Here is a 27,217-nt window from a genome sequence, read left to right on the forward strand (position 1 = left end):
TAACTTGTTGGGGATAGGGGGCAGTATTTGCACAGCCGGATAAAAAACGTACCCAATTTAATCTGGTTACTACTCCTGCCCAGTAACTAGAATATGCATATAATTGTTTGATTCGGATAGAAAACACCCTAAAGTTTCTAAAACTGTTTGAATGGTGTCTGTGAGTATAACAGAACTCATTTGGCAGGCAAAAACCTGAGAAGGTTTCATGCAGGAAGTGGCCTGTCTGACAAGGTGTTGTTGTTCTTGCTTCTGTTTATTGAAGAGTCAGGATCTTAGCTGTAACGTGACACTTCCTACGGCTCCAATAGGCTCTCAGAGCCCGGGAAAAACCTGAACGATGACGAGGCAGCCTCTGGCTGAAACACATTATCGCCTTTGCCAAGTGGCCCATCAGAGGACAAAGGGCTTAGGCTCGTGCCCGAGTCGACCCAGTGATATATTTTCTTTCGGCTGTTTACCTAATTGCAGATTCCCGGTCGGAATATTATCGCTTTTTTACGAGAAAAATGGCATAAAAATTGATTTTAAACAGCGGTTGACATGCTTAGAAATCTTTTGTCATGAAATGTGCCGTGCGCACGACTGTTATTTACCATTGGGATAGTGTCTAGAACGCACTAACAAAACGTCGCTGTTGGAACATAACTATGGATTATTTTGGACCAAACCTACATTTGTTATTGAAGTAGAAGTCCTGGGAGTGCATTCTGACGAAGAACAGGAAAGGTAATCAAACTTTTCTAATAGTAAATCTGACTTTGGTGAAGGCTAAACTTGGTGGGTGTCTAAATAGCTAGCCCTGTGATGCCGGGCTATCTACTTAGAATATTGCAAAATGTGCTTTCACCGAAAAGCTATTTTAAAATCGGACATATCGAGTGCATAGAGGAGTAATGTATCTATAATTCTTAAAATAATTGTTATGCTTTTTGTGAACGTTTATCGTGAGTAATTTAGTAAATTCGCCGGAAGTTTGCGGGGGGTATGCTAGTTCTGAATGTCACATGCTAATGTAAAAAGCTGGTTTTTGATATAAATATGAACTTGATTGAACAAAACATGCATGTATTGTATAACATAATGTCCTAGGTGTGTCATCTGATGAAGATCATCAAAGGTTAGTGCTGCATTTAGCTGTCTTCTGGGTTTTTGTGACATTATATGCTAGCTTGAAAAATGGGTGTCTGATTATTTCTGGCTGGGTACTCTGCTGACATAATCTAATGTTTTGCTTTCGTTGTAAAGCCTTTTTGAAATCGGACAGTGTGGTTAGATTAACGAGAGTCTTGTCTTTAAATAGCTGTAAAATAGTCATATGTTTGAGAAATTGAAGTAATAGCATTTCAAAGGTATTTGAAAATCGCGCCACAGGATTCAACTGGCTGTTACGTAGGTGGGACGAATTCGTCCCGCCGGTCCTAGAGAGGTTAACCAACTATGCTATTTTGTTTGTTTTTTCGCGTTGTTCGTAACTTGTTTTGTACATAATGTTGCTGCTACCATCTCTTATGACCGAAAGAGCTTCTGGACATCAGAACTGTGATTACTCACCTCAGATTAGACGAAGAGTAGTTCAATGAGTCGGACGGGAGGGATATACTACTACAGACACCCGACCAGTCCCCGTGATTCGCTGGAGAAGGAAACTGAGATTTTGTGGAAAAAGATCAGGGTGCCTTGTGAGGATCAGGCGAGTGGCTAAATCTGCCCTTGCCGTCCGTCCTGCTAGTTAATGTTCAATCACTGGAAAATAAATGGGACGAGCTGAAAGCACGTATATCCTACCAACGGGACATTAAAAACTGTAATATCTTACATTTCACCGAGGCGTGGCTGAACGACGACATTAAGAAAATATAGCTGGCGGGTTAAACACTATATTGGCAGGATAGAACAGCAGCCAATGGTAAGACACGGGGCGGGGGCCTATGCATACATGTAAACAACAGCTGGTGCACGATATCTAAGGAAGTCTCAAGGTTTTGCTCGCCTGAGTATCTCATGATAAGCTGTAGAACACACTATCTACCTAGAAAGTTTTTCTGTATTTTTTGTAGCTGTCTACATACCACCAGACCGATGCTGGCATTAAAACCGCGCTCAATGAGCTGTATTCCGCCATAAGCAAACAAGAAAACTCTTATCCAGAGGCGGCGCTCCTAGTGGCCGGGGACTTTAATGCAGGGAAACTAAAATCAGTTTTACCTCATTTTTACCAGCATGTCACATGTGCAACAAGAGGAAAATAAACAACAAATAACAATAATAATAAAATAAAAATTGACCACCTTTACTCCACACACAGAAAAAGCTCTCCCTCGCCCTCCATTTAGCAAATCTGACCATAATTCTATCCTCCTGACTCCTGCTTACAAGCAAAAACTAAAGCAGGAAGCACCAGTGTCTCGGTCTATAAAAAAAAGTGTTCAGATGAAGCAGAAGCTAAACTACAGGCCTGCTTTGCTAGCAAAGACTGGAGTATGTTCCGGGAGTACACCACATCAGTCACTGGCTTTAATAAGTGCATCGAGGACGTCATCCCCACAGTGACGGTACGTACATACCCCAACCAGAAGCCTTGGATTACAGGCAACATTCCCACTGAGGTAAAGGGTAGAGCTAACGCTTCTGAGGAGCAGGACTCTAACCCAGAAGCTTATAAGACGTCCCGCTATGCCCTCCGACAAACCATCAAACAGGCAAATCGTCAATACAGGACTAAGATCGAATCTTACTAGACCGGCTCCGACACTTGTCGGATGTGGCAGGGCTTGCAAACTATTACAGACTACATAAGGGAAGCACAGCCGAGAGCTGCCCAGTGACACGAGCCTACCAGGCAAGCTAAATTACTTCTATGCTCGCTTTGAGGCAAGTAACACAGACATGCATGAGAGCATCAGCTGTTCCAGACGACTGTGTAATCACGCTCTCCACAGCCGATGTGAGTAAGACCTTCCAACAGGTCAACATTCACAAGGCCGCTGGGCCAGACGGATTACCAGGATGTGTACTCCGAGCATGCGCTGACCAACTGGCAAGTGTCTTCACTGACATGTTCAACCTCTCCCTGTCTGAGTCTGTAATACCAACATGTTTCAAGCAGACCACCATAGTCCCTGTGCCTAAGAACACTAAGGAAACCTGCATAAATGACTACCGAACCGTAGCACTCATGTCTGTAGCCATGAAATGCTTTGAAAGGCTGGTCATGGTTCACATCAACACCATCATCCCAGAAACCCTAGACCCACTCCAATTCGCATACTGCCCCCAAAAGATCCACAGATGATGTAGTCTCTATTGCACTCCACACTGCCCTTTCCCATCTGGACAAAATGAACACCTACGTGAGAATGCTGTTCATTGACTACAGCTCAGCGTTCAACACCATAGTACCCTCAAAGCTCATCACTTAGCTAAGAACCCTGGGACTAAACACCTCCATCTGCAACTGGATCCTGGACTTCTTGACGGGCCGCCCCCAGGTGGTAAGGGCAACAACACATCTGCCATGGTGATCCTCAACACGGGGACCCCTCAGGGGAGCGTGCTTAGTCCCCTCCTGTACTCCTTGTTCACCCATTATTCCGTGGTCAAGCACAACTTCAACACCATCATTAAGTTTGCTGACGACACAACGGTGGTAGGCCTGATCACCGACAACGATAAGACAGCTTATAAGGAATAAGTCAGAGACCTGGCCGTGTGGTGCCAGGACAACACTCTCCCCCTCAACGTGATCAAGACAAAGGAGATGATTGTGGGCTAGAGGAAAAGGAGGACCGAGCACACCCCCAATCTCATCGACGGGGCTGTTGTGGAGCAGGTTGAGATCTTCAAGTTCCTTGGTGTCCACATCACCAACAAACTATCATGGTCCAAACACACCGAGACCTTCGTGAAGAGGGCACGACGATGCCTATTCCCCCTCAGGAGACTGAAAATATACTTGTCATGGGTCCTCAGATCCTGAAAAAGTTCTACAGCTGCACCATCAAGAGCATCCTGACTGGTTGCATCACCGCCTGGTATGGCAACTGCTCAGCATCTGACCACAAGGCACTACAGAGGGTAGTGCGTACGGCTCAGTACATCACTGGGGCCAAGCTTCCTACTATCCAGGACCTCTATACCAGGCGGTGTCAGAGGAAGGCCCTAAAAATTGCCAAAGACTCCAGCCACCCTAGTCAAACTGTTCTTTCTGCTACTGCATGGCAAGTGGTACCAGAGCGCCAAGTCTATGTCCAAAAGGCTTCTGAACAGCTTCTACCCCCAAGCCATATGACTGCTGAACAGCTAATCAAATGGCTACCCAGACTATTTGCATTGACCAACCCCTTTTTTTTTTTTAAATGCTGCTGCTACTTGCTGTTTATTACCTATGCATAGTCGCTTTACCCCACCTAAATGTACATATTACCTCAATTACCTCGACTAACCTGTACCCCCAAACATTGACTCTATACCGGTACCCCCTGTATACATAGCCTCGTTATTGTATTGTGTTATTTTTTTTTTTTACTTTAGTTTATTTAGTAAATATTTTCTTAACTCTTATTTTTCTTAAAACGGCATTGTTGGTTAAGGGCTTGTAAGTAAGCATTTTACGGTAAGGTTGTATTCGGCGCATGTGACAAATAAAATTTGATTTGAATGGCACATACACACACAATCCATGTCTCAATTGTCTCAAGGCTTAAAAATCCTTCTTTAACCTGTCTCCTCCCCTTCATCTACATTGATTGAAGTGGATTAAAGTGACATCAATAAGGGATCATATCTTTCACCTGGATTCACCTGGTCAGTCTGTCGTGGAAAGAGCAGGTGTTCCTAATGTTTTGTACACTCAGTGTACATTTATATCTTGGTAGTGTATGTGGTAAGCATGTAGGTATACAAGTATCAGGTAGTGTGGGGAGGATGTATAAAATTATACTCTTGGACGTCCAATGATGCCTTTCATCTTGACGGGTCGATGAAATTCAATTGTAAAGCAATTGTGTGTGCACAATTGACCCCCTGACCTCTGAAGCAGTTTCTGGCGGTAGGTGACCCGGTTGGCCCTCCAGTGCTCCAGCTCAGGGCTGGTCAGGGTGGTGGGTCGCTGGTGGTCCAGCACCATGCCGTCCTTGCCCTGTTTCCACTGGACGTAGCGCTCTGGCTGCAGGCAGCGGACAAACACGTCCATGGAGATCTTCACCATGTCCTTACGACATGTACACTGACCGAGAGGAGAGAGAGAGGGCATTGTGAGTACACATACATATATCAGGTCCTGGGGCTCTGTTCACAAACACAAACAGACCCCCAGGACAGAAACACAATTAGACCCAACCAAATCATGAGAAAACAAAAAGATAATTACTTGACACATCTCTGTTTGGGTCAAATAGCATTCTAGCTTGCTCAGTTTTTTTGAAGTTACCAAAAAACGGAGCAAACTAGAATGCTATTTGACCCCAAACAGAGAGTACACAGTGGCAGAATACCTGACCACTGTGACTGACCCAAACTTAAGGAAAGCTTTGACTATGTACAGACTCAGTGAGCATAGCCTTGCTATTGAGAAAGGCAGCCGAAGGCAGACCTGGCTCTCAAGAGAAGACAGGCTATGTGCACCCTGCCCACAAATGAGGTGGAAACTGAGCTGCACTTCCTAACCTCCTGCCAAATGTATGACCATATTAGAGACACATATTTCCCTCAGATTACACAGACCCACAAAGAATTCGAAAACAAACCCGATTTTGATAAACTCCCATATCTACTGGCACTGGGGGGAGAGAGAGAGCAGTGTGAGTATATCACAGTACACTGGGGGGAGAGAGGAGAGAGCAGTCTGAGTATATCACAGTACACTGGGGGGAGAGAGGAGAGAGCAGTGTGAGTATATCACAGTACACTGGGGGGAGAGAGGAGAGAGCAGGGTGAGTATATCACAGTACACTGGGGGGGAGAGAGGAGAGAGCAGTGTGAGTATATCACAGTACACTGGGGGGGGGAGAGAGGAGAGAGCAGTGTGAGTATATCACAGTACACTGGGGGGGAGAGAGGAGAGAGCAGTGTGAGTATATCACAGTACACTGGGGGGAGAGAGGAGAGAGCAGGGTGAGTATATCACAGTACACTGGGGGGAGAGAGGAGAGAGCAGGGTGAGTATATCACAGTACACTGGGGGGGAGAGGAGAGAGCAGTGTGAGTATATCACAGTACACTGGGGGGGAGAGAGGAGAGCAGTGTGAGTATATCACAGTACACTGGGGGGGAGAGAGGAGAGAGCAGTGTGAGTATATCACAGTACACTGGGGGGGAGAGAGAGAGCAGTGTGAGTATATCACAGTACACTGGGGGGGAGAGAGAGAGCAGTGTGAGTATATCACAGTACACTGGGGGGGAGAGAGGAGAGCAGTGTGAGTATATCACAGTACACTGGGGGGGAGAGAGCAGTGTGAGTATATCACAGTACACTGGGGGGGAGAGAGGAGAGAGCAGTGTGAGTATATCACAGTACACTGGGGGGGAGAGAGGAGAGAGCAGTGTGAGTATATCACAGTACACTGGGGGGAGAGAGGAGAGAGCAGGGTGAGTATATCACAGTACACTGGGGGGGAGAGAGGAGAGAGCAGTCTGAGTATATCACAGTACACTGGGGTGGGGGCAGTTTGACTAGATACACGTACACTGGGGGAGGGAGAGGAAAAAGAGGGGAGAGAGGATAAAGGTGGGGGGGGAGAGAGAGAGAGAGAGAGAGAGAGAGAGAGAGAGAGAGAGAATAGGGGAAATGGAAAGAGAGCAAGAGAAGATGAAAATAAAAACTAATTTTCTTTCTGTGCCACGGTTGGTGTATTACATTTCTGTATTACATTTCTGCTTTATTTCCTGAGCTGTGCTGAGAGGCCTTATGTTCAATTACTGGGAACATTCTTCAGGCACGCTGCGCCTCAGACGGAGCCAGGCAGAACAAGTGGAGGAGACAGATCGAGAGCAAGAGAGAAACAGAGAGGTGAGGTACTAGAGGGAGGGGGGGTTAGTAATAACATCAACAACAAGAGAAAGCCCCCCCCCCACTGCAAACCAATATCCACACACTACATCTCATCTAGGCATCAGTTGAGGGACGGAATTAAGTGAGGAGGAAACCGGCAGATGAAAGTCATCTGGCTACCAGGGTCTGAGTGGGGACTTACGTAAAAACATTAACTGGAACAGGGGAAGAGGTGAGAGACACCAAAACACAAACGACCGGAAGATAAATGTGTCTCTTTGCAGTGTCGCCTGGGAACAGGGGGTGGGGGGGGGGGGGGGGGGGGGGGGTAGTAGCAGCGCACCAGAGGAAGTAGGAACCAAAAGAAAGTAAAGCCCATTTCTGTCCCATAAAACTATTAAGGGAAATTGATCAATTTGCCATTCTCGAGAGAGGGTGGGGTACTATGCTTAGATTACTTAATTATCAAATGGAAATGTATAAAATGTCTCCAAAACGTGACCCCCCCAAGGCCTTCTAACCAATGAGCCCTATAGCCTACTTACTTCATATCCTAATGAAGTTAAATGGTTGAAGGAAAACAAAAAGACCTTAGGCGAGGTCGCCCCTATTAGAAAAATATTCCACGTTAGGGGAGCGCTTAAAATACCGCCACGCGACCTCACTGGCTCTGACTGTCATCCTTCACTAAATAGGTCTAGACTCGCCGTTACCCATTGATGGCTGTGCGTGATAAAGCAATCGTCTTTTAAAACATCGCAACATGATTGTACGTGAGAAAAATAGGCTCACTAGAAAGTCCTGTGGCTCTCAGTTGGCAGAGCATACGAAAAATGTATGCACATGTCAGGCTGCTCACTTAACGAGTACCACTTCCTCCTGATTTGGCTCACGCCGAGGCTCGAACCCAGGACCTCTGCTTGGCTAGCAAACGTGACCGCTCTCCAGAAGCATCTTACCAGTCGGCACCACATGGAAATGTAACTATTTGGAGTCGCAAGTGGGGGACTTTTAGGCTGAGGTGTAAGTTTCACATCCATGTTCTAGATGCATGAGAGAGTAGAGAAACTGTGGGAGAATCCATTTACAACCGTTTATGAGTATGCAGTAGTGTGCTGTACTCTTGTCTGCAGCAATGGGAGTGTGTCCATTCAGTTCACTATTTATATATTTATATACATATATATATTTATACACACACATACATACATATATATACACACACACACACACTTGCCTAGTTAAATAAAGGTTTATATATATATATATATATATATAAAACCTTTAACTAGGCAAGTCAGTTAAGAACAAATTGTTATTTACAACGACGGCCAATGAACAGGGGCAGAACCTTGTCAGCTCGGGATTCGATCTAGCAACTTTTTGGTTACAGGCCCAACGCTCTAACCACTAGGCTACCTGCAACCCCAAATTACAGCTAGGCTAGAAACAGTTTCTGCCATTTGGAGGCTCACAGACACTCCCCAGAGAAACAACACTAGAAAAACTGGATTCATTTGAACTTCATTTTGAGTTATTGAGCTAAACCGAGCGGGTAGAGGAACTACTGAGGACAGCTCCTTAACAAATGCTAACATGTCCATGCATATTGCATAAGGAAGCAGTCATCTGCATTCACACCTGCCACCAAAAAAAGGATGCAGGTTTACTGAGCATGTCTTACATGGGTGATACACAGGCACACAAAGAGGTGAGGACAGGTATCTACAATAAGGGGCTTTTAGTGGTTGGCTAGGACAGGTATCTGCAATAAGGGGCTTTAGTGGTTAGCTAGGACAGGCATCTGCAATAAGGGGCTTTAGTGGTTAGCTAGGACAGGCATCTGCAATAAGGGGCTTTAGTGGTTAGCTAGGACAGGCATCTGCAATAAGGGGCTTTAGTGGTTGGCTAGTCATTTCTATCATGAGCTCATTTCCAGTGAGGGTCACGGCCACCATGCATTAACATAGCAGTGTCGTTATTACCGCACAATTAGAAGTGAATTGACAATACTCTTTGTTTAAAGCCTACTCTAGGCCTGTAGCCAATGTTCCCTCAAAATATTTTCACCACTGAGCAAAATGTCAGGTCTGCTGAGCGCAAACTTGAATGTTGTGAAAATTCTGTGCAACTTCCGGTGCGCATTTACTGTGAACACTGAGGCTGAACCCGCTTTAAGTTAGTTTTAACAGTAGTTTACTGTGAACACTGAGGCTGTACCCGCTTTAAGTTAGTTTTAACAGTAGTTTACTGTGAACACTGAGGCTGTACCTGCTTTAAGTTAGTTTTAACAGTAGTTTACTGTGAACACTGAGGCTGTACCCGCTTTAAGTTAGTTTTAACAGCGGCCAAGTAGGCTACTGTGGCTATTTGATCATAATGTAGGCCTACCATAGTGGCCTACCATCAAAAAATGCATCCCATAACATTTTAACATGGAAATAGCTGTTCTATCATTCAGCCTACAGTAACAGCCAATGTGTGGTGTTCAATGTAGGCCTACAGTCCATGAGAAAAAACATGCAGGACTTGACATGAACCTGTTTATCCACTTGTCCTTCAGACAAGGAGGTGACTGAACATGTTGTTGTGTTGTTTGATGGAAGAAACCACTTTACAAAATAAAATGCATTATTAATCGCATACCATTACTACAGAGAATAACACATTTTGTGCTCTTGTAGGAAGCAATCATTCCCCCATTGCTGACTACAAATGATCTATAACTGGGTTAATAACTCACTAACTAGCAAAGGACATGAACAAAATGTACACATGTGGCTACATGCAGCTCTCGCTTTGATCTCAAAACAAGTTCATCTACTCACGCTGTAAACACAGTCCAGTTCAAAGTGAATGGCACAGATCCATATAAGGCAATGGTCTATTAGTGATTATAAACTGGGTGGTTTGAGCCCTGAATGCTTATTGGCTGACAGCCGTGGTATATCATACCATATACCATGGGTATGACAAAACATTTGTTTTTACTGCTCTAATTACGTTGGTAACTAGTTTATAATAGCAATAAGGCTCCTCGGGGGTTTGTGGTATCTGGCCAATATACCACGGCTAAGGGCTGTATCCAGGCACTCTGCCTTGCGTAAAAACATCCCTTAGCATATTGGCCATACACCATACCCCCTCAGGCCTTATTGCTGTAATTGGCCTACCAAAGCTCTGATTGGTTAAGGTGCACCGGTCTGTGTAGCGTACGGGCCTGAGTGGTGCCTGTCAACACAATAGAATCCTACTCCGATGTGCTCTGCCTACAACAAACTCTCTTGCATAGTTCATTTTGTTTCGGTAGGTTGCATAGTGGCTAATTGCGTTGATTTCGATCACAAGTCCCACAGTAAAGGGAAATGTTGATAGTGTTAACTAAAGGGGGAATCTCTAGAACGTTCAATCTCGTGCTTCTCTGCACGGGCTGATATTTATTCTGCGAGGCAATCCCGGGGGGAACTGTGCATGAAGGAAAACTGCCTGTAGCGCCCACACACTCGTGGAACGCACACACACACACACAATAATAATACCGTAGCCTTCATCATCTTCAGAACTCCTCATCAAAGCCCATCAGCTCTAACCCAAACAAACAAGCGTACACAAACAAATATCACTACTCGGCGAGTGAATCATCTGCAATTCACTTTGATAGATGAAAAGGCAGAGAATTGGGTCTGCGGCTGTGTGGTGTGTGTGTCCAGTTCTGAGTCACCAACAGCCAGATGGAATGGAATTGAATCTTCTATTCAGTGTGATGAAAATTCTCTCACCTATGTTTTGGCCCATACTGAACTGTAATGTACTTTCTCAGCTGAAGAATAGCCTAGATCAGTGTTTCTCAACTCCGGTCTTCGAGTATCTCCAATAGCACACATTTTTGTTGTAGCCCCAGACAAACATATACAATTCAACTCATCAAGGGCTTGATGATAAGTTGACAAGTTGAATCAGATGTGCTTGTCCAAGGCTATGATAAAAATGTGTTCACACATTGAGAAACAATGACCTATCTAGATGGACATATTCCTGTGTGCTGGTCAGGGAGTGACATATTCCTGTGTGCTGGTCAGGGAGTGACATATTCCTGTGTGCTGGTCAGGGAGTGACATATTCCTGTGTGCTGGTCAGGGAGTGACATATTCCTGTGTGCTGGTCAGGGAGTGACATATTCCTGTGAGCTGGTCAGCGAGGTAAGAGTGGAACAATGTTCCCATTCAGATATGATGAAAAGCAGGCACATTACACTTCATAGCATTGTACTACTACTACTACTGCAGCATTGTACTACTACTACTACTGCAGAGTTGTTGTACTACTGCTACAGCAGCGTTGTACTACTACTACAGCATTGTACTACTACTACTGCAGCATTGTACTGCTACTAGTACAGTATACTACTGCTACTACTAGAGCATTGCAGTATAACTACTACTACAGCATTGTACTACTCCTACTACTACTACTATAGCATTGTACTACTCCTACTACAGCATTGTACTACTACTACAGCATTGTACTACTCCTACTACAGCATTGTACTACTCCTACTACAGCATTGTACTACTCCTTCTACTACAGCATTGTACTACTCCTTCTACTACTACTAGAGCATTGTACTACTACTACCACTACAGCATTGTACTACTACTACAACATTCTATTACTACAACATTCTACTACTACTAGAGCATTGTACTACTACTAGAGCATTGTACTACTACTACTACTACTAGAGCATTGTACTACTACTACTACTGCAGCAGCATTGTACTACTACTACTACTACTACAGCATTGTACTACTACTACAGCATTGTACTACTACTACTACTACAGCATTGTACTACTACTACTACTACTACAGCATTGTACTACTACTACAGCTACTACTACTACTACTACTACTACTACAGCATTGTACTACTACTACTACAGCATTGTACTATTACTACAACATTCTATTACTACAGCATTGTACCAGTGGTGGAAAAAGTACTCAATTGTCATACTTGAGTAAAAGTAAAGATACCTTAATAGAAAATTACTCAAGTAAAAGTGAAAGTCACCCATTAAAATTCTACTTGCGTAAAAGTATTTGGTTTGAAATATCAAAAGTAAATGTTATTGCTAAAATATACTTAAGTATCAAAAGTAAAAGTACAAGTATAAATCATTTAAAATCCCTTACATTAAGCAAACTAGACCTCATCATTTTCTTTTTTTGTTTACAGATAGCCAGGGGCACTCTCCGACACTTTGACATCCTTTACAAACGAAGCATGTACAGTGGCAAGAAGAAACAAAAGTGAACCCTTTGGAATTATCTGGATTTCTGCCAAAAAAAATTGTCATAAAATTAGATCTGATCTTCATCTAAGTCACAACAACAGACAAACACAGTGTGCTTAAACTAATAACACACAAGTCATTTTCTTGTCTATATTGAATACATCATTTAAACATTCACAGTGTAGGTTGGGAACAGTATGTGAACCCCTAGGCTAATGACTTCTCCAAAAGCTAATTGGACTCAGGAGTCAGCTAAACTGGACTACAATCACTAAGACGAGATTAGAGATGTTGGTTAGAGCTGTCCTGCCCTTTAAAAAAACTCACAACATTTGAGTTTGCTATTCACAAGAAGCATTGCCTGATGTGAACCATGCCTCGAACAAAAGAGATCTCAGAAGACCCAAGATTAAGAATTGTTGACTTGCATAAAGCTGGAAAGGGTTACAAAAGTATCTCTAAAAGCCTTGATGTTCATCGGTCCACGATAAGACAAATTGTCTATAAATGGAGAAAGTTCAGCACTGTTGCTACTCTCCCTAGGAGTGGCCGTCCTGCAAAGATGACTGCAAGAGCACAGAGCAGAATGCTCAATGAGGTTAAGAAGAATCCTAAAGTGTCAACTAAAGAATTACAGAAATCTCTGGAACATGCTAACATGGGAGGACACCGTGGAAGAAGCCACTGCTGTCCAAAAAAAAACATTGCTGCACATCTGAAGTTCACAAAAGAGCATCTGGATGTTCCACAGCGCTACTGGCAAAATATTATGTGGACAGATGAAACTAAAGTGGAGTTGTTTGGAAGGAACACACAACACTATGTGTGGAGAAAAAAAAGGAAAAGCACACCAACATCAAAACCTCATCCCAACTGTAAAGTATGGTGGAGGGAGAATCATAGTTTAGAGCTGCTTTGTTGCCTCAGGGCCTGGACAGCTTGCCATCATTGACGAAAAAATGAATTCCCAAGTTTATCAAGACATTTTGCAGCAGAATGTTAGCCTATCTGTCCGCCAATTGAAGCTCAACAGAAGTTGGGTGATGCAACAGGACAAAGACCCAAAACACAGAAGTAAATCAACAACAGAATGGTTTCAACAGAAGAAAATACGCCTTCTGGAGTGGCCCAGTCAGAGCCCCGACCTGAACCCGATTTAAAATGCTGTGGCATGACTTAGAGAGTGATTCACACCAGACCCCCTAAGAATATTGCTGAACTGAAACAGTTTTGTAAAGTGGAATGGTCCAAAATTCCTCCTGACCGCTGTGCAGGTCTGATCCACAACTACAGAAAATGTTTGGTTGAGGTTATTACTGCCAAAGGAGGGTCAACCAGTTATTAAATCCAAGGGTTCACATACTTTTTCCACCCTGCACTGTGAATGTTTACACAGTGTGTTCAATAAAGACATGAAAACATAATTGTTTGTGTGTTATTAGTTTAAGTAAAAATACTTGAAAGTATTTCACAGGTCGAAAAGCATTAAACATTTATGGCAATTTAGCTAGCTTGCTTGCAGTTGCTAGCTAATTTGTCCTATTTAGCTAGCTTACTGTTGCTAGCTAATTTGTCCTATTTAGCTAGCTTGCTGTTGCTAGCTAATTTGTCCTATTTAGCTAGCTTGCTGTTGCTAGCTAATTTGTCCTATTTAGCTAGCTTACTGTTGCTAGCTAATCTGTCCTATTTAGCTAGCTTGCTGTTGCTAGCTAATTTGTCCTATTTAGCTAGCTAATTTATCCTATTTAGCTAGCTTACTGTTGCTAGCTAATTTGTCCTGGGATATAAACATTGAGTTGTTATTTTACCTGAAATGCACAACGTCCTCTACTCCACCAATTAATCCACACATAAAACGGTCAACCGAATCATTTATAGTCATCTCTCCTCCTTCCAGGATTTTTCCTTCTTTGGACTTATATGGTGATTGGCATCTAACTTTCATAATAAGGTGTATTACCACAACCGACCGACCGACCTCAGTTCATCTTTCATTCACCCACGTGGGTTTAACCAATGAGGAGATGGCACGTGGGTATCTGCTTCTATAAACCAATGAGGAGATGGGAGAGGCAGGACATGCACAGCGTTCAGCGTCACAAATAGAACTGACTTCTATTTTAGCACTTGGCAACGTAGACGCTCATTGGCGCGCGCGAGCATTGTGGGTGCAATGAATGAATAACGTGTACATTTATTTTGCAACGCTCTGCAGGGGAACAACTGAAAACAAGGAGACCACAGCCGTAATTAGTAGGTGTCAGCAGACAGATGTGTCAGCTAATAAAACCTCTGAGCTCTAGTAGACAGGAGACTAGCAACAAGCCACACAGCCCAAAGTGACATATCCAGCTCAAAGGACCATCTTTCCCTGTGGCATCAAGAGGAAGTGAATAGGGCTTGGCAGAAAGAGGGAGGTGCCCAAGCTGTTCTTTCTTTATTTCCCATTGCTCTGGCACTTTCAGGAGCCGCCTGTCAATGTGCTGACACAAAATGGAGGGCAAGCGGCAAAACCAACCAATGAATCTCTGAGATTCAGATAGAACTCTGGTGTGGGAGCTCCCTGGCCAGTGGATTGTGTTCAGACCTGAGAGGGGCAGGTTACACAAAAAACACCATCTTATCAGCTGTATTTTCAAAGTTCCATATCTTGAAAACTTGATTGCTGACAGGCAAAACCTTTTGGGGATTATGTCAACAATGGACTAAATAGTTTTTGGGTGACGTTTTCCTTTAAATGCATCAAAGACTGTGGGAAATAGAGAGGGGCTTCCAGTGGCCCTGAGAGCAGCACACTGAACTCACAACCTCATAAATCTGACATGCAGACAAGCAGCGACAGGGTGTGTGTGTGTGTGTGTGTGTGTGTGTGTGTGTGCGCGCATGTGTGTTTTTTTTGTGTGTCCCTTACAGGTGAAAGGCCTGGTCCAAAAACTATTCACAGCAGTTTGCCCTCCGGGAGAGGAGATAAAGACATGAAAAGAAAATGAAGCGGTACACAGACGAGAGGGAGAAACAGGCGATGTGAGACAGCTTAAAAAGACACAGGTTAACACACAACACACAAACACGGCACCCCGATGACTTCTTGCTCCAGGCCTAAAACAGTTTGTGTAAGCACTAGACTGTGGAACTGGTATTCAAAGAATGAATTGCATGGTTGTGTAAGAGGATATGGGTAGCATGTGTGGTAGGTTTAATCTTCGCTATAGTGCTGTGTGTTGGTAGGGGGCACTGGGGTTTCCATATAGTTTAGTGTGCATTGACCCACCTGTGTTGCCATCTTGCCGTAGTCAATCCAGCGCAGGGTGGCAAAGTTGGTGGACTCGGCGCAGTTGAAGCCGTGGTTGAAACCGGCGTGATAGCCATAAGGAAAGGTGACCATAAACTCGCCTTCTTCCTGAGTGATCTGGAGATAGCAAGAGTTCAAAGGTTAAATGCTCCTCTGTGATGTTGTGACAGAGTATAAAATCAACAGAATGCAGTCATATAATCTACATGTTACTTGCACACTGATCAATATCTAAAAATTCTGTTTCGGGTTTGGATAACTGACCCTGAATACAGTAAACAGTTGCATAAAAAGTTAAGTCAAACAACATTAAAATGTACATTAACTGACTGAGCATTAATGGTCAACAGAACCAGTGCAGTACAAGCAGCATGCAAACCTCATAAAATGTTGTATCTATATTGCATAAGCAAACATTTTTGTTATTAAACCGGCTTTTGATGGGCAGAGATGAGCAAAAATATGCCAAAATGATTAAGTAATTTACATTTAAGGCAATGAAACTCTGCCTCGGATGGAAGGACTTAGCGAAAACAGGGTCTTCGCAACCCCTGAAACCCAGCCATGGGAACAAAAACAGATGCTAGCTCTTAATATCCACAATCATTAAGCACTGACGGGAAGGGTGATTTCCTTTCCTCACCCTTCCTTCCTCCATCCATCTTTCCCTCACTTGAGCTGCCTGGTGGCTACTTCTCCTAGAGAAGCAGTCCCAGCGATACATGCGTAATTAGACAAGCCAGCAAGCATGGCACAAGAAATTAGCCAGTCCGTGCAAATTAAGATTTTCATTTGATTGCGTTTCGTTCCAAGGCAGAACTAGGGCCATAATTTACTGAGAGCTCGGGAGGGTGAAGACAGTTAACCGGAATTGTCTGCATCTCTTGGAAATTAAGCCTGACAAGTTATTTGCCGGTTTTTATTTTGACACTCCTAGTTTTCTGTGGCTGCCCCAACATTAAAATGTCTACTACTATTATGTGAGGTTCATTAGAAATCCCTGAAAGAATTATTAAGTCACTAGATTTCTACAACTGAACTTCAAATATGCTGTACGTTTTGGGCCCTTGATCTGAAGACCCTCTTCATCAAGTCACCTCACTAAGAGAGGTGGGTCGGCAGGTAGCCTAGTGGTTAGAGCGTTGGGCCAGTAACCGAAAGGTTGCTAGATCCAATCCCCGCGCTGACAAGGTAAAAATCTGTCATTCTGCCCCTGAACAAGGCAGTTAACCCACTGTTCCTAGGCCGTCAATATAAATAAGAATTTCTTCTTAACTGACTTAGTTAAATAAAAGATAAGATAATAACATAAAATGAGGAACACAGATTCATTTGGCTTTAAATATGAACTAGTTAGGAGTACTTCTCATGTTAGAGGAGTGAGGCACATAGACTAAAGGAAGTGGAGAGGCTAAAGGAAGTGGAGAGACTAAAGGAAGTGGAGAGACTAAAGGAAGTGGAGAGGCTAAAGGAAGTGGAGAGGCTAAAGGAAGTGGAGAGGCTAAAGGAAGTGGAGAGGCTAAAGGAAGTGGAGAGGCTAAAGGAAGTGGAGAGGCTAAAGGAAGTGGAGAGGCTAAAGGAAGTAGAGGCTAAAGGAAGTGGAGAGACTAAAGGAAGTGGAGAGGCTAAAGGAAGTGGAGAGGCTAAAGGAAGTGGAGAGACTAAAGGAAGTGGAGAGGCTAAAGGAAGTGGAGAGGCTAAAGGAAGTGGAGAGGCTAAAGGAAGTGGAGAGGCTAAAGGAAGTGGAGAGGCTAAAGGAAGTGGAGAGACTAAAGGAAGTGGAGAGGCTAAAGGAAGTGGAGAGGCTAAAGGAAGTGGAGAGACAGGAGACAGGCAGACACCACCTCTCTCTTCTTCTGTCGTGCTAAGACAGAGTAGATATCAAAGCCTGTTTTTGCTGATCTCATAGCTGCAACAAAGCGGGTGTTAATTTTTACACTCAAATCAAGGGAGAAGCTCTCGGTGTGCATCAAATAACGACACCCCGAAGGAACACAACAAAAAGGAAAGAGAAACGCGACAACTCTGCAGACAGAGGAGAACTTTGTATGCCCGTATTAGAGAGACTTACACATAATTTCTTGTTTGAAATCTTCTATTTATTTCACACCATGACAGTTTCTATCTTCTACAATTATTACCCACAGAAAGAAATGTACATGGTGATTAATTTATTATCACGGAAATGGTAATGTAACTAAGACTCAATCCCAATCATAATTTACTGTGAAGTGAAGCTATGGTCTTTAAGTAAAGACGCCATCAATCTCATTATCAACCTTTCAATACTGTGTGCTGTGTGTTCGTGTCCGTGTGCACTGAGTGTCTGCCCGCATTCGCCGCATGTCTGCCCGCGTGCGCCGCGTGTCTGCCCATGTGTGCTGCGTGTTCACATCATCATCATCCTTCCCTCCATTCACTCCTCCCCCGTCATCCTGTCTTTAGTCCCAGAGGGTGGTTGGAGAGCAGCCACACCCACAACAACTTCAGCATGTCTACTGACCCAGACTCCATCATCTAAAAGTGCCATTAGCCTCCACTTCAGTCAGCGAAGGCAGGCTTTCATTCACCCCGTTCATTTCTATCAGCGGTCGGTGCTAGAGCCAGCTAGAGTCACAAGGGTGTGTCCCCTATGGGCCCTGGTCAAAAGTAGTGCACTTTATAGGGGATAGTGTTCCATTTAGGAAGCTGCCATATGCTGCACAGGGCTATCGTGTCCTTTCACAGGTTGAAGGACTTCAATTGTGCTTCAGCAAAGGGTTCCATTCAGAAGGGTTATTACTAAAACTGCCGTTGGTAGTCAAGTGGCTCCTTTCTGAGAGCTGTTAACAGGCTTAAGTGGGAATGTGATGACAAATGAGTTGCATTGCATTACCAGAAATATCCGTCAAACAGATGGTTAAAAAGTGTTAGAGGCCTGTTATTGGTTAAATGTGCATGTATGACATCAATCAAATGGATGCGGTTACTTCCTTTATTTCCATATATATATATATATATAATCCCTCACAGAACAGTTGCTATTAAAACTTCAGAGCCCTAGGCCTGTATGTGTCAAGCGTCTCAGAGTAGGGTGCTGCAGTGTTCATTTTGGCATCCATTTTAGATTTAATAGAGTCTTTATTACTAAAATTCCTTTAGTCTCAATCACATAGTCATTTCATCCTTAGTTTTAGTTATTATCAGTCGACTAAAACTCTGGACAATTTTTGTCTATTTTTAGTCGGTCATTTTAGTCAAATATTAGTCAGTTCATTTCCATGTGCACATTAAGATAGACCTATTTGAACCAGACTATCCCCTCATACAGTATAGTTGGCACATTGCTATTTTGGCAGATTGTAACCAATGGCAGCCATGATTTACCATATAGGCTACATGTTAAACAATTTAGACATGAAGCGATTTTCTCCCCATCACAACCTGAGGATGGGGGTAGGGCTGTGATATTATAAAATATTTTTTCCATGGCAAAAATGAAAGACGTTAATTCCGCCAATTAAATATTCTGCAAAGGCATGCATGCTTATGATTGGATAAAACATTTGAGAAGACGCTTCATGTTAAATTTGATGTTGATTAATATCACATGGAATTCTCATCATCACATTTGTCAAAAATGAAAACTCATTTGTTAGTCATCGCTTTTTTTTCAGGACGTCTCGTTATTGTCATTCATTTGTGTCAGGAAATATGGATTGTTGACTCATATTTTTCGTCCGTTATTGTTGACGAAATGAACACTGGGGTGCTGATCGCCACCTAGATCAGCACTTCTATTCTGAGTAGGGATGTGACAAATTGACAATTGATCTTAATGTTTAAACTGCCATTTGTTGGTTTTTCTTTAAAACTATTAGACAAATTCTTTAAATTCCATATGAATTCCCATTCTCATTTAACTTCTCAAAGTATTGCCATGCAGGACTTCGCTGCTGTCGCCTGCCTTTCCCTGCCATCTTTCCAACTGTTAACGACTATGACATGGTGGGCGGAGTCGACTACTAAATAATAAATCGGTCGACTCCTTGCACGTGGACAGACAGGTCAGCCACCAGACAGACCAGCCACCAGACAGACAGTCAGAACCGTGCACTAGGTCTATCTATCAATATAGACAAGTCAGCCACCAGACAGACAGACAGAACCGTGCACTAGGTCTATCAGTATAGACAGGTCAGCCACCAGACAGACAGAACCGTGCACTAGGTCTATCTATCAGTATAGACAGGTCAGCCACCAGACAGACAGTCAGAACCGTGCACTAGGTCTATCTATCAGTATAGACAGGTCAGCCACCAGACAGTCAGAACCGTGCACTAGGTCTATCTATCAGTATAGACAGGTCAGCCACCAGACAGACAGTCAGAACTGTGCACTAGGTCTATCTATCAGTATAGGCAGATCTGCCACCAGACAGACAGTCAGAACCATGCACTAGGTCTATCAGTATAGACAGGTCAGCCACCAGACAGACAGTCAGAACCGTGCACTAGGTCTATCTATCAGTATAGACAGGTCAGCCACCAGACAGACAGTCAGAACTGTGCACTAGGTCTATCTATCAGTATAGGCAGGTCAGCCACCAGACAGACAGTCAGAACCGTGCACTAGGTCTATCTATCAGTATAGACAGGTCAGCCACCAGACAGACAGAACCGTGCACTAGGTCTATCTATCAGTATAGACAGGTCAGCCACCAGACAGACAGACAGACAGAACCGTGCACTAGGTCTATCTATCAGTATAGGCAGGTCAGCCACCAGACAGACAGAACCGTGCACTAGGTCTATCTATCGACAATGAAAAGCTGGATCTCGCAATGGAATGCTGCATCTTGCAATTTTTTGGCTTGTAATGTCTCGCAACTTCAGTAAAGCTGAGCACATCATCAACAAATAGGCTAGGATATTGAGATGAGCAAGATGAAACACTGTGCATGAGTTTGCGTCATGCTGTTCACAGCGTGGTAGCCAGGGCACCCAAACAACTGATAAGTTCAGCTTCACGTTTGAATGCTCTTAGTTGTTGTCCAACTTAACCCGCTATGAGGTTTACTTTATGTATTACCCCTAAAAATAAAATATTTTTCTTAACGTTAAGGATCCCAATTTCATTTAAAAGTTTTAACGTTCACACCCGTAATACTGAGATGTTTTATAAAAACGGACGCAGGCTTTCTCCAGACCTCAGGCCCCCCTGGCTCCAGACCTCAGCCACCACCCCGCTCTTCCTGCCACAGCTCGTTCTACTACCTACCCTGTCGAAGGGGATGCTGTACTTCTTCAGTATGGACGGGGAGATGAGAGTCATCTTGTGGCGGAGAAAGGCATCACAGCCCTGGGAACTGCCTGGGAAGAAACCTGCAGGTGGGGGAACAACACACAAAAATACCACATCACTAAATTGCCTCCCATTGCCTGAATCCACCTGTTGTGGCATCCATACTAGTGAAACATGTTCTGCATGTGAAATCGTGAAATGTGGCATGTTTCCCAAGGGAAATTCTAACATTTAAAACCTCAAAACACACTATAATTTTGTCATTGGCTTCCTGCTTATGACGACCATATAACCCCACTCCCGGGGAGTGAATAAGCCACAGGAGGGAGGTTTGGCTTCTTACAGACAGAGACATTGCAGGACAGGCTTACGCTCTCCACCCAAATGGGAGATATAATTGGTGGTTGGGGGTTATCAGTAAAGAGCTCTCCCCTCGGTCAGACGGAAAACGTGGGGGTCACAGCGCTCTGAGCAACATGCAGTGCACGCCCAGAAAGTCTTTAATTATCATAATTTCCTTGGTCCCACAATCCCTCCCTTCGTGCCGGACCCCGGGTCACCGCCAACGGGTCACCGGGCCAAGCTGCACGGCAAGCCAAATTGAAGAGTGAGAAACTTTTGTTGACACATAGGAACATACCTCCGCCGACCAGTGTCAAATGGTGCGTGGTGATATCATATAAAGTACTTGAGAGCTTGTGCGAGCTGTGTCATGACACCATTGTCTTTTTTAACTTGTGAAAGCATGCGAGTGGGCAGTTATTTTCTGCATCATACCATTTCATTTTCTTTGTCTTTTTTTAAGACTTCTACGGCCCATTTATGTCGCCTTTTCTACACAGACTTCTCAGGGCGAGAGGTGGCTGTCGCCTGAACAAAAACTAATCTCAATCATGTGCAAAACCCTCACCTCTTTCTTCCCTTTCTTTATCGCCCCTCTTCAGAGGACGACAATTCATTTCACGGCCAGAGCCTCAAAAACCAGAGCCTCCTCTTCAAAAACAAACCAGCGTCTCTCGTATATCATTAGTGTCTGAGGCCTTCAACTCACTAGAAAAGAGGGAAATAGATCTGTTTCTCCATCTCTCGCTCTCTCACACCTCTGACGAGCCGTCTGTGCCATGCCTCAAAGAACGGGAGACCGTTTGCCCAGTTAAACTTTAATGTAACTGACAGTATAATCGAGGCCCATTTCAAACTTCATTTTCATTGCATTGTTTCAGAGCCTGTTGGTCTCAAAGAGGCTCTTTCTCTGGCGGCTGCTGCGTGAGCTGATAAAGGTGAATAATGTGCTGGCAGAGCCCGCGTATTAATCCCCATTAAAATGCAGCTGGCAGTGTGAAACTCTCCCCAGGGCAATATTAACTTTAAGCTTCATTTTGTCCTTTGAGTTTGAGATGAAGTTCTCTCTCCTAAGTGATTTTTCTAAGCGATTTCAAATGGGTCTTTCTCCATTCTGATTGTTTTATACTGTTCAATCAAACTTTAACCAAAAATAATACATTTATGCATTCCCTGCACTCATTTGAGATCATTTCCACACTGCCACTTAGAGCTGCATGATGTGGGCAAAATAATCTAAGCTTTATTTTTTTTTCATCAATAACTGCAATATGACTTGCAATTTAGATAAAAACTTGGGTGAACTGTTGGAATCATAGATGTAGAGAGATTATTATTAGTATATGATAGTAGGCACTTTGAACACAGTGTTGTTTGACATGACAATGAAAGAAAAAGCCAGGCAGGAGTTATTGTGACAGGGTTGGAACCAAAGGGTTGGTCAGCGTTTCCTAGGGGACCCTATAACCTTTGGCTACATTAATGTTCTGTTAGCTATTGCATGCAGCTAACATATTCATGCTTCACTATTCCTCTTTGATTTAGAAGACACTGTTGCACAAACACACCGATTTAGGTCTACACCATTAATGGTATCAGGCTGCATTAGCTAGCTATGTTTGTGCTGACTCAGAGCCAACATAGCTATTAGCTACTAAAACTATTTATTTTAGCCACAACTTGCTTAGAAAAGACAAACTAGCTGTTTGCAGACAGTAAGATACAAACTAATAGCATAATTATAGAACGCTTGTGGATTTATATTAAGAAGCAAAGTGGAAATCAGCATTTTTAGCATGTGCTGCATTGACCATGCAGACTGAATGCAAGTTGTCTCATGGTCGAGCAACAAAAACTGTGCTCCTTGAGTGACAGGGGGAAGGCCTCGGTCTGTGTGAAAAGCGGCATTGGAAATAGCAGAGTAAACTAAATAAACGGACTCCACACACGGCGGAGTAGCGTATCACATTTAGCAAACCAAACACTAAAATACCATTATAGAATGTAAAGTAAAAACTGAAACCGTTCCGTGACGGTATGTAGTAAAACATGGTCAGCCTAAGTGTGCATGAGGATCTGGAGTAGTCTTACCTTGAGCCAGCCTCTCCAGCCTTTTCCCGTGCTCAGGTGGGATGGCATACCTGAATGGAGGGAAAGAGAAAGAGAACATTAAGTGGGTGAAGGGGACTAAAGAAGAGAGAAGGAGAAATGACCGTTTAGGGATCTAAATGCTTAGTACTCTGGTCAAAGTCCTCATTACACACACACACAATTAACTGGGCTAATATTCCAAACATGAAAAGGTAATTCATCAGACCATCTTTGAGAAATCAAATGACGAGGACTTTGTAGTTGTCTTTGTAGTGCTCTTTCTCCATTCCAAATGAAATCATCAGAAAACAAGGGAAAGAGAGAAGAGTAAATCTCTCCCTCTCTGTCCGCATTAGAAAGCCAGAGCTTTTATTGCATTTGTTATTACAACAATTATTTACTACAGTTTAGAGAAAGCTTAACCCCTCAGAGACCTCTGTATGACGCACCATGTACAAAATCTGCACCTCAACCTCCCTCTGGCCAAAAGCTTGTCTGTGATCAGAATAGAAAGACAGATTATGGAGTCTATGGTGACGGAGTGCAGCTGTGTTAAGACTGCCATCAGGTGGGCGGAGAGGGGTGTGCATGATCATTAGTTGGAGGTAAAGAAGAAGGCCAACTTGCAGGTTTGTCTCAATATTACAATCTCTCTGTGTGGTGTGTGTGTGTGTGTGTGTGTTATATATTGCAGTACCAGTCAAAAGTTTTAGAACACCTACTCATTCCAGGGTTTTTCTTTATTTTTACCATTTTCTACATTGTAGAATAATAGAAGATATCAAAACGATAAACACACATGGAGTTATGTAGTACTACATGATTCCATGTGTTATTTCATAGTTTTGATATCCTCATTATTATTCTACTTTGTAGAAAATGGTAAAAATAAAGAAAAACCCTGGAATGAGTAGGTGTTCTAAAACTTTTGACTGGTACTGCAATATATAAAACTTTTGACTGGTACTGTATATAAATAAGGTATTTCTGTTTTGAATATTTTTGCTTTGTCATTATAGGGTATTGTGTGTAGATTGATGAGTATTTTTTTATTTAATACGTTTTAGAATAAGGCTGTAACGTAACAAAATGTGGAAAAAGGGAAGGGGTCTGAATACTTTCCGAATGCACTGTATATCAATGTTTTTTCTGTGATCGAATTAACATTATATCCGCCCATTTTCAATGCAACAAACCAAAACAAATCCAACTTTGCCAGACAGCCTGTGATTTTTATGAAGGCAGAGCCAGAGCGCAATGCAGTAGAATTCTATTGGTGGGGGTAGCCAACAAGCAGTCTTTCAAATCAGCCGCAAGTGAATACACTTTTCAGATCAGGGCACATAGCCACACGTGTGCACATTTGTTGATATTATTTGCTAGTTAGCGAGTTACTAGCCCAGTTAAAGATAAGAATAGGTCAGCAAATGGGGAGTTACTGCTTCCTAAAAGAGCACAAAACATGTAGGCTACATTTTAAGATATCTTTGAAAAGCCAGTCCTGTAAAAACCTTGTGTCTTAAAGGGGCAGTGTTGTATTTTGAGACGGGCTTGATATGAAAATATGCAGAGGGATAGTCTAATTATCTGTAATGTTCATGGTTTTGGTTAAATTTGTAACAAAAAGGGCATTTTCATAGACTGACTTGAAAGCCAGATTAGTGATTATTGCAACAACAACAAATCCAGGTTCAACTATTTTGATGAAAAAAAATGTTATTATTAGTGGGTCTTATAGTTGTGAAAGACTTGCATTTACACCAAGTATGAATTTTACAAGCCATGAATTCATTAGATTATTCGTGACTGTTTGAAATGTGGTGTGTTGACCTTTAATTGTGCAACAAAGCTTAGAGTAATTTCTAAAAAAATATATAAATAATCAAGATAAGTTTGTTTTATTCACTGCTTTAGCACACTCTGCCAACCCGGATGTCTTAGCCGTGTCTGAATCCTGGCTTAGGAAGGCCACCAAAAACCCAGAAATTTCCATCCCTAACTATAACATTTCCCGCCAAGATAGAACTGCCAAAGGGAGCGGAGTTGCAATCTACTGCAGAGATAAGACAGAACTCTGCAGGCTACTATCCAGGTCCGGACCCAAACAATTCAAACTTCTACTTTTAAAAATCCACCTTTCCAGAAACAAGTCTCTCACCGTTGCTGCTTGCTATAGACCACCTTCTGCCGCCAGCTGTGACCTGGACATCATATGTGAATAGATTGTCTCCCATCTATCTTCAGAGCTCGTGCTGCTAGGTGACCTAAACTGGGACATACTTAACAATCCGGCCATCCTACAATCTAAGCTTGATGCCCTCAATCTCACACGAATTATCGACCTGGCCGGGGTATTCTGGAAGGATATTGACCTCATCCCGTCAGTAGAGGATGCCTGGTTATTCTTTAAAAGTGCCTTCCTCACCATCTTAAATAAGCATGCTCCATTAAAAAAAACAGATATAGTCCTTGGTTCACTCCAGACCTGACCGCCCTTGACCAGCACAAAAACATCCTGTGGCGTACTGCATTAGCATTGAATAGCCCCCGTGATATGCAACTTTTCAGGGAAGTTAGGAACCAATATACACAGGCAGTTAGGAAAGCTAAGGCTAGCTTTTTCAAACAGAAATTTGCATCCTGTAGCACAAACTCAAAAAAGTTCTGGGACACTAAAGTCCATGGAGAATAAGAGCACCTCCTCCCAGCTGCCCACTGCACTGAGGCTCGGAAATACTGTCACCACCGATAAATCCACTATAATTGAGAATTTCAATAAGCATTTTTCTACAGCTGGCCATGATTTCCACTTGGCTACCCCTACCCCGGTCAACAGCCCTGCACCCCCCACAGCAACTTGCCCAATTCTCCCCCATTTCTCCTTCACCCAAATCCAGATAGCTGATGTTCTGAAAGAGCTGCAATATCTGGACCCCTACAAATCAGCCGGGCTAGACAATCTGGACCCTCTCTTTCTAAAATTATCTGCCGAAATTGTTGCAACCCCTATTACTAGCCTGTTCAACCTCTCTTTCGTATCGATCATCCCCCTCTTCAAAGGGGGAGACACTCTAGACCCAAACTGCTACAGACCTATATCTATCCTACCCTGCCTTTCTAAGGTCTTCGAAAGCCAAGTTAACAAACAGACTACCGACCATTTCGAATCCCACCGTCCCTTCTCCACTATGCAATCTGGTTTCAGAGCTGGTCATGGGCGCACCTCAGCCACGCTCAAGGACCTAAACGATATCATAACCGCCATCTATAAGAGACAATACTGTGCAGCTGTATTCATCGTCCTGGCCAAGGCTTTCGACTCTGTCAATTATCACATTCTTATCGGCAGACTAAACAGCCTTGGTTTCTCAAATGACTGCCTCGCCTTGTTCACCAACTACTTCTCTGATAGAGTTCAGTGCGTCAAATCGGAGGGCCTGATGTCTGGACCTCTGGCAGTCTCTATGGGGGTGCCACAGGGTTCAATTCTCGGGCCGACTCTTCTCTATATATATCAATGATGTCGCTCTTGCTGCTGGTGATTCTCTGATCCATCTCTACGCAGACGACACCATTCTGTATACTTCGGGCCCTTCTTTGGACACTGTGTTAACTAACCTCCAGACAAACTTCAATGCCATACAACTCTCCTTCTGTGGCCTCCAACCACTCTTTAATGCAAGTAAAACTAAATACATGGTATTCAACCGATCGCTGCCCGCACCTGCCTGCCCGTCCAGCATCACTACTCTGGACGGTTCGGACTTGGAATATGTGGACAACTACAAATACCTAGGTGTCTGGTTAGACTATAAACTCTCCTTCCAGACTCACACTAAGCATCTACAATCCAAAATTAAATCTAGAATCGGCTTCCTATTTAGCAACAAAGCATCCTTCTCTCATGCTGCCAAACATACC

At 43.3% G+C, this 27,217-nt stretch overlaps 1 protein-coding gene across 2 annotated transcripts in view; it reads right to left on the reverse strand.

The window, feature by feature from the left end:
• The window catches only part of LOC115151538 (lysine-specific demethylase 4B), an 85,049-nt gene that overhangs the window by 37,681 nt on the left and 20,151 nt on the right, over positions 1-27,217 (reverse strand). For both annotated transcript variants that reach the window (XM_029695562.1, XM_029695561.1), the window contains exons 6-9: positions 23,297-23,346; positions 20,840-20,943; positions 15,560-15,697; positions 5,031-5,227 (exon numbers count right to left, since the gene is read on the reverse strand). In XM_029695562.1, the coding sequence (XP_029551422.1) occupies positions 5,031-5,227; positions 15,560-15,697; positions 20,840-20,943; positions 23,297-23,346 (489 nt within the window). The remainder of the gene's footprint in view (positions 1-5,030; positions 5,228-15,559; positions 15,698-20,839; positions 20,944-23,296; positions 23,347-27,217) is intronic.

This window comes from Salmo trutta, chromosome 17 (genome assembly GCF_901001165.1).
Source record: "Salmo trutta chromosome 17, fSalTru1.1, whole genome shotgun sequence".
Taxonomy (NCBI): Eukaryota; Metazoa; Chordata; class Actinopteri; order Salmoniformes; family Salmonidae; genus Salmo; species Salmo trutta.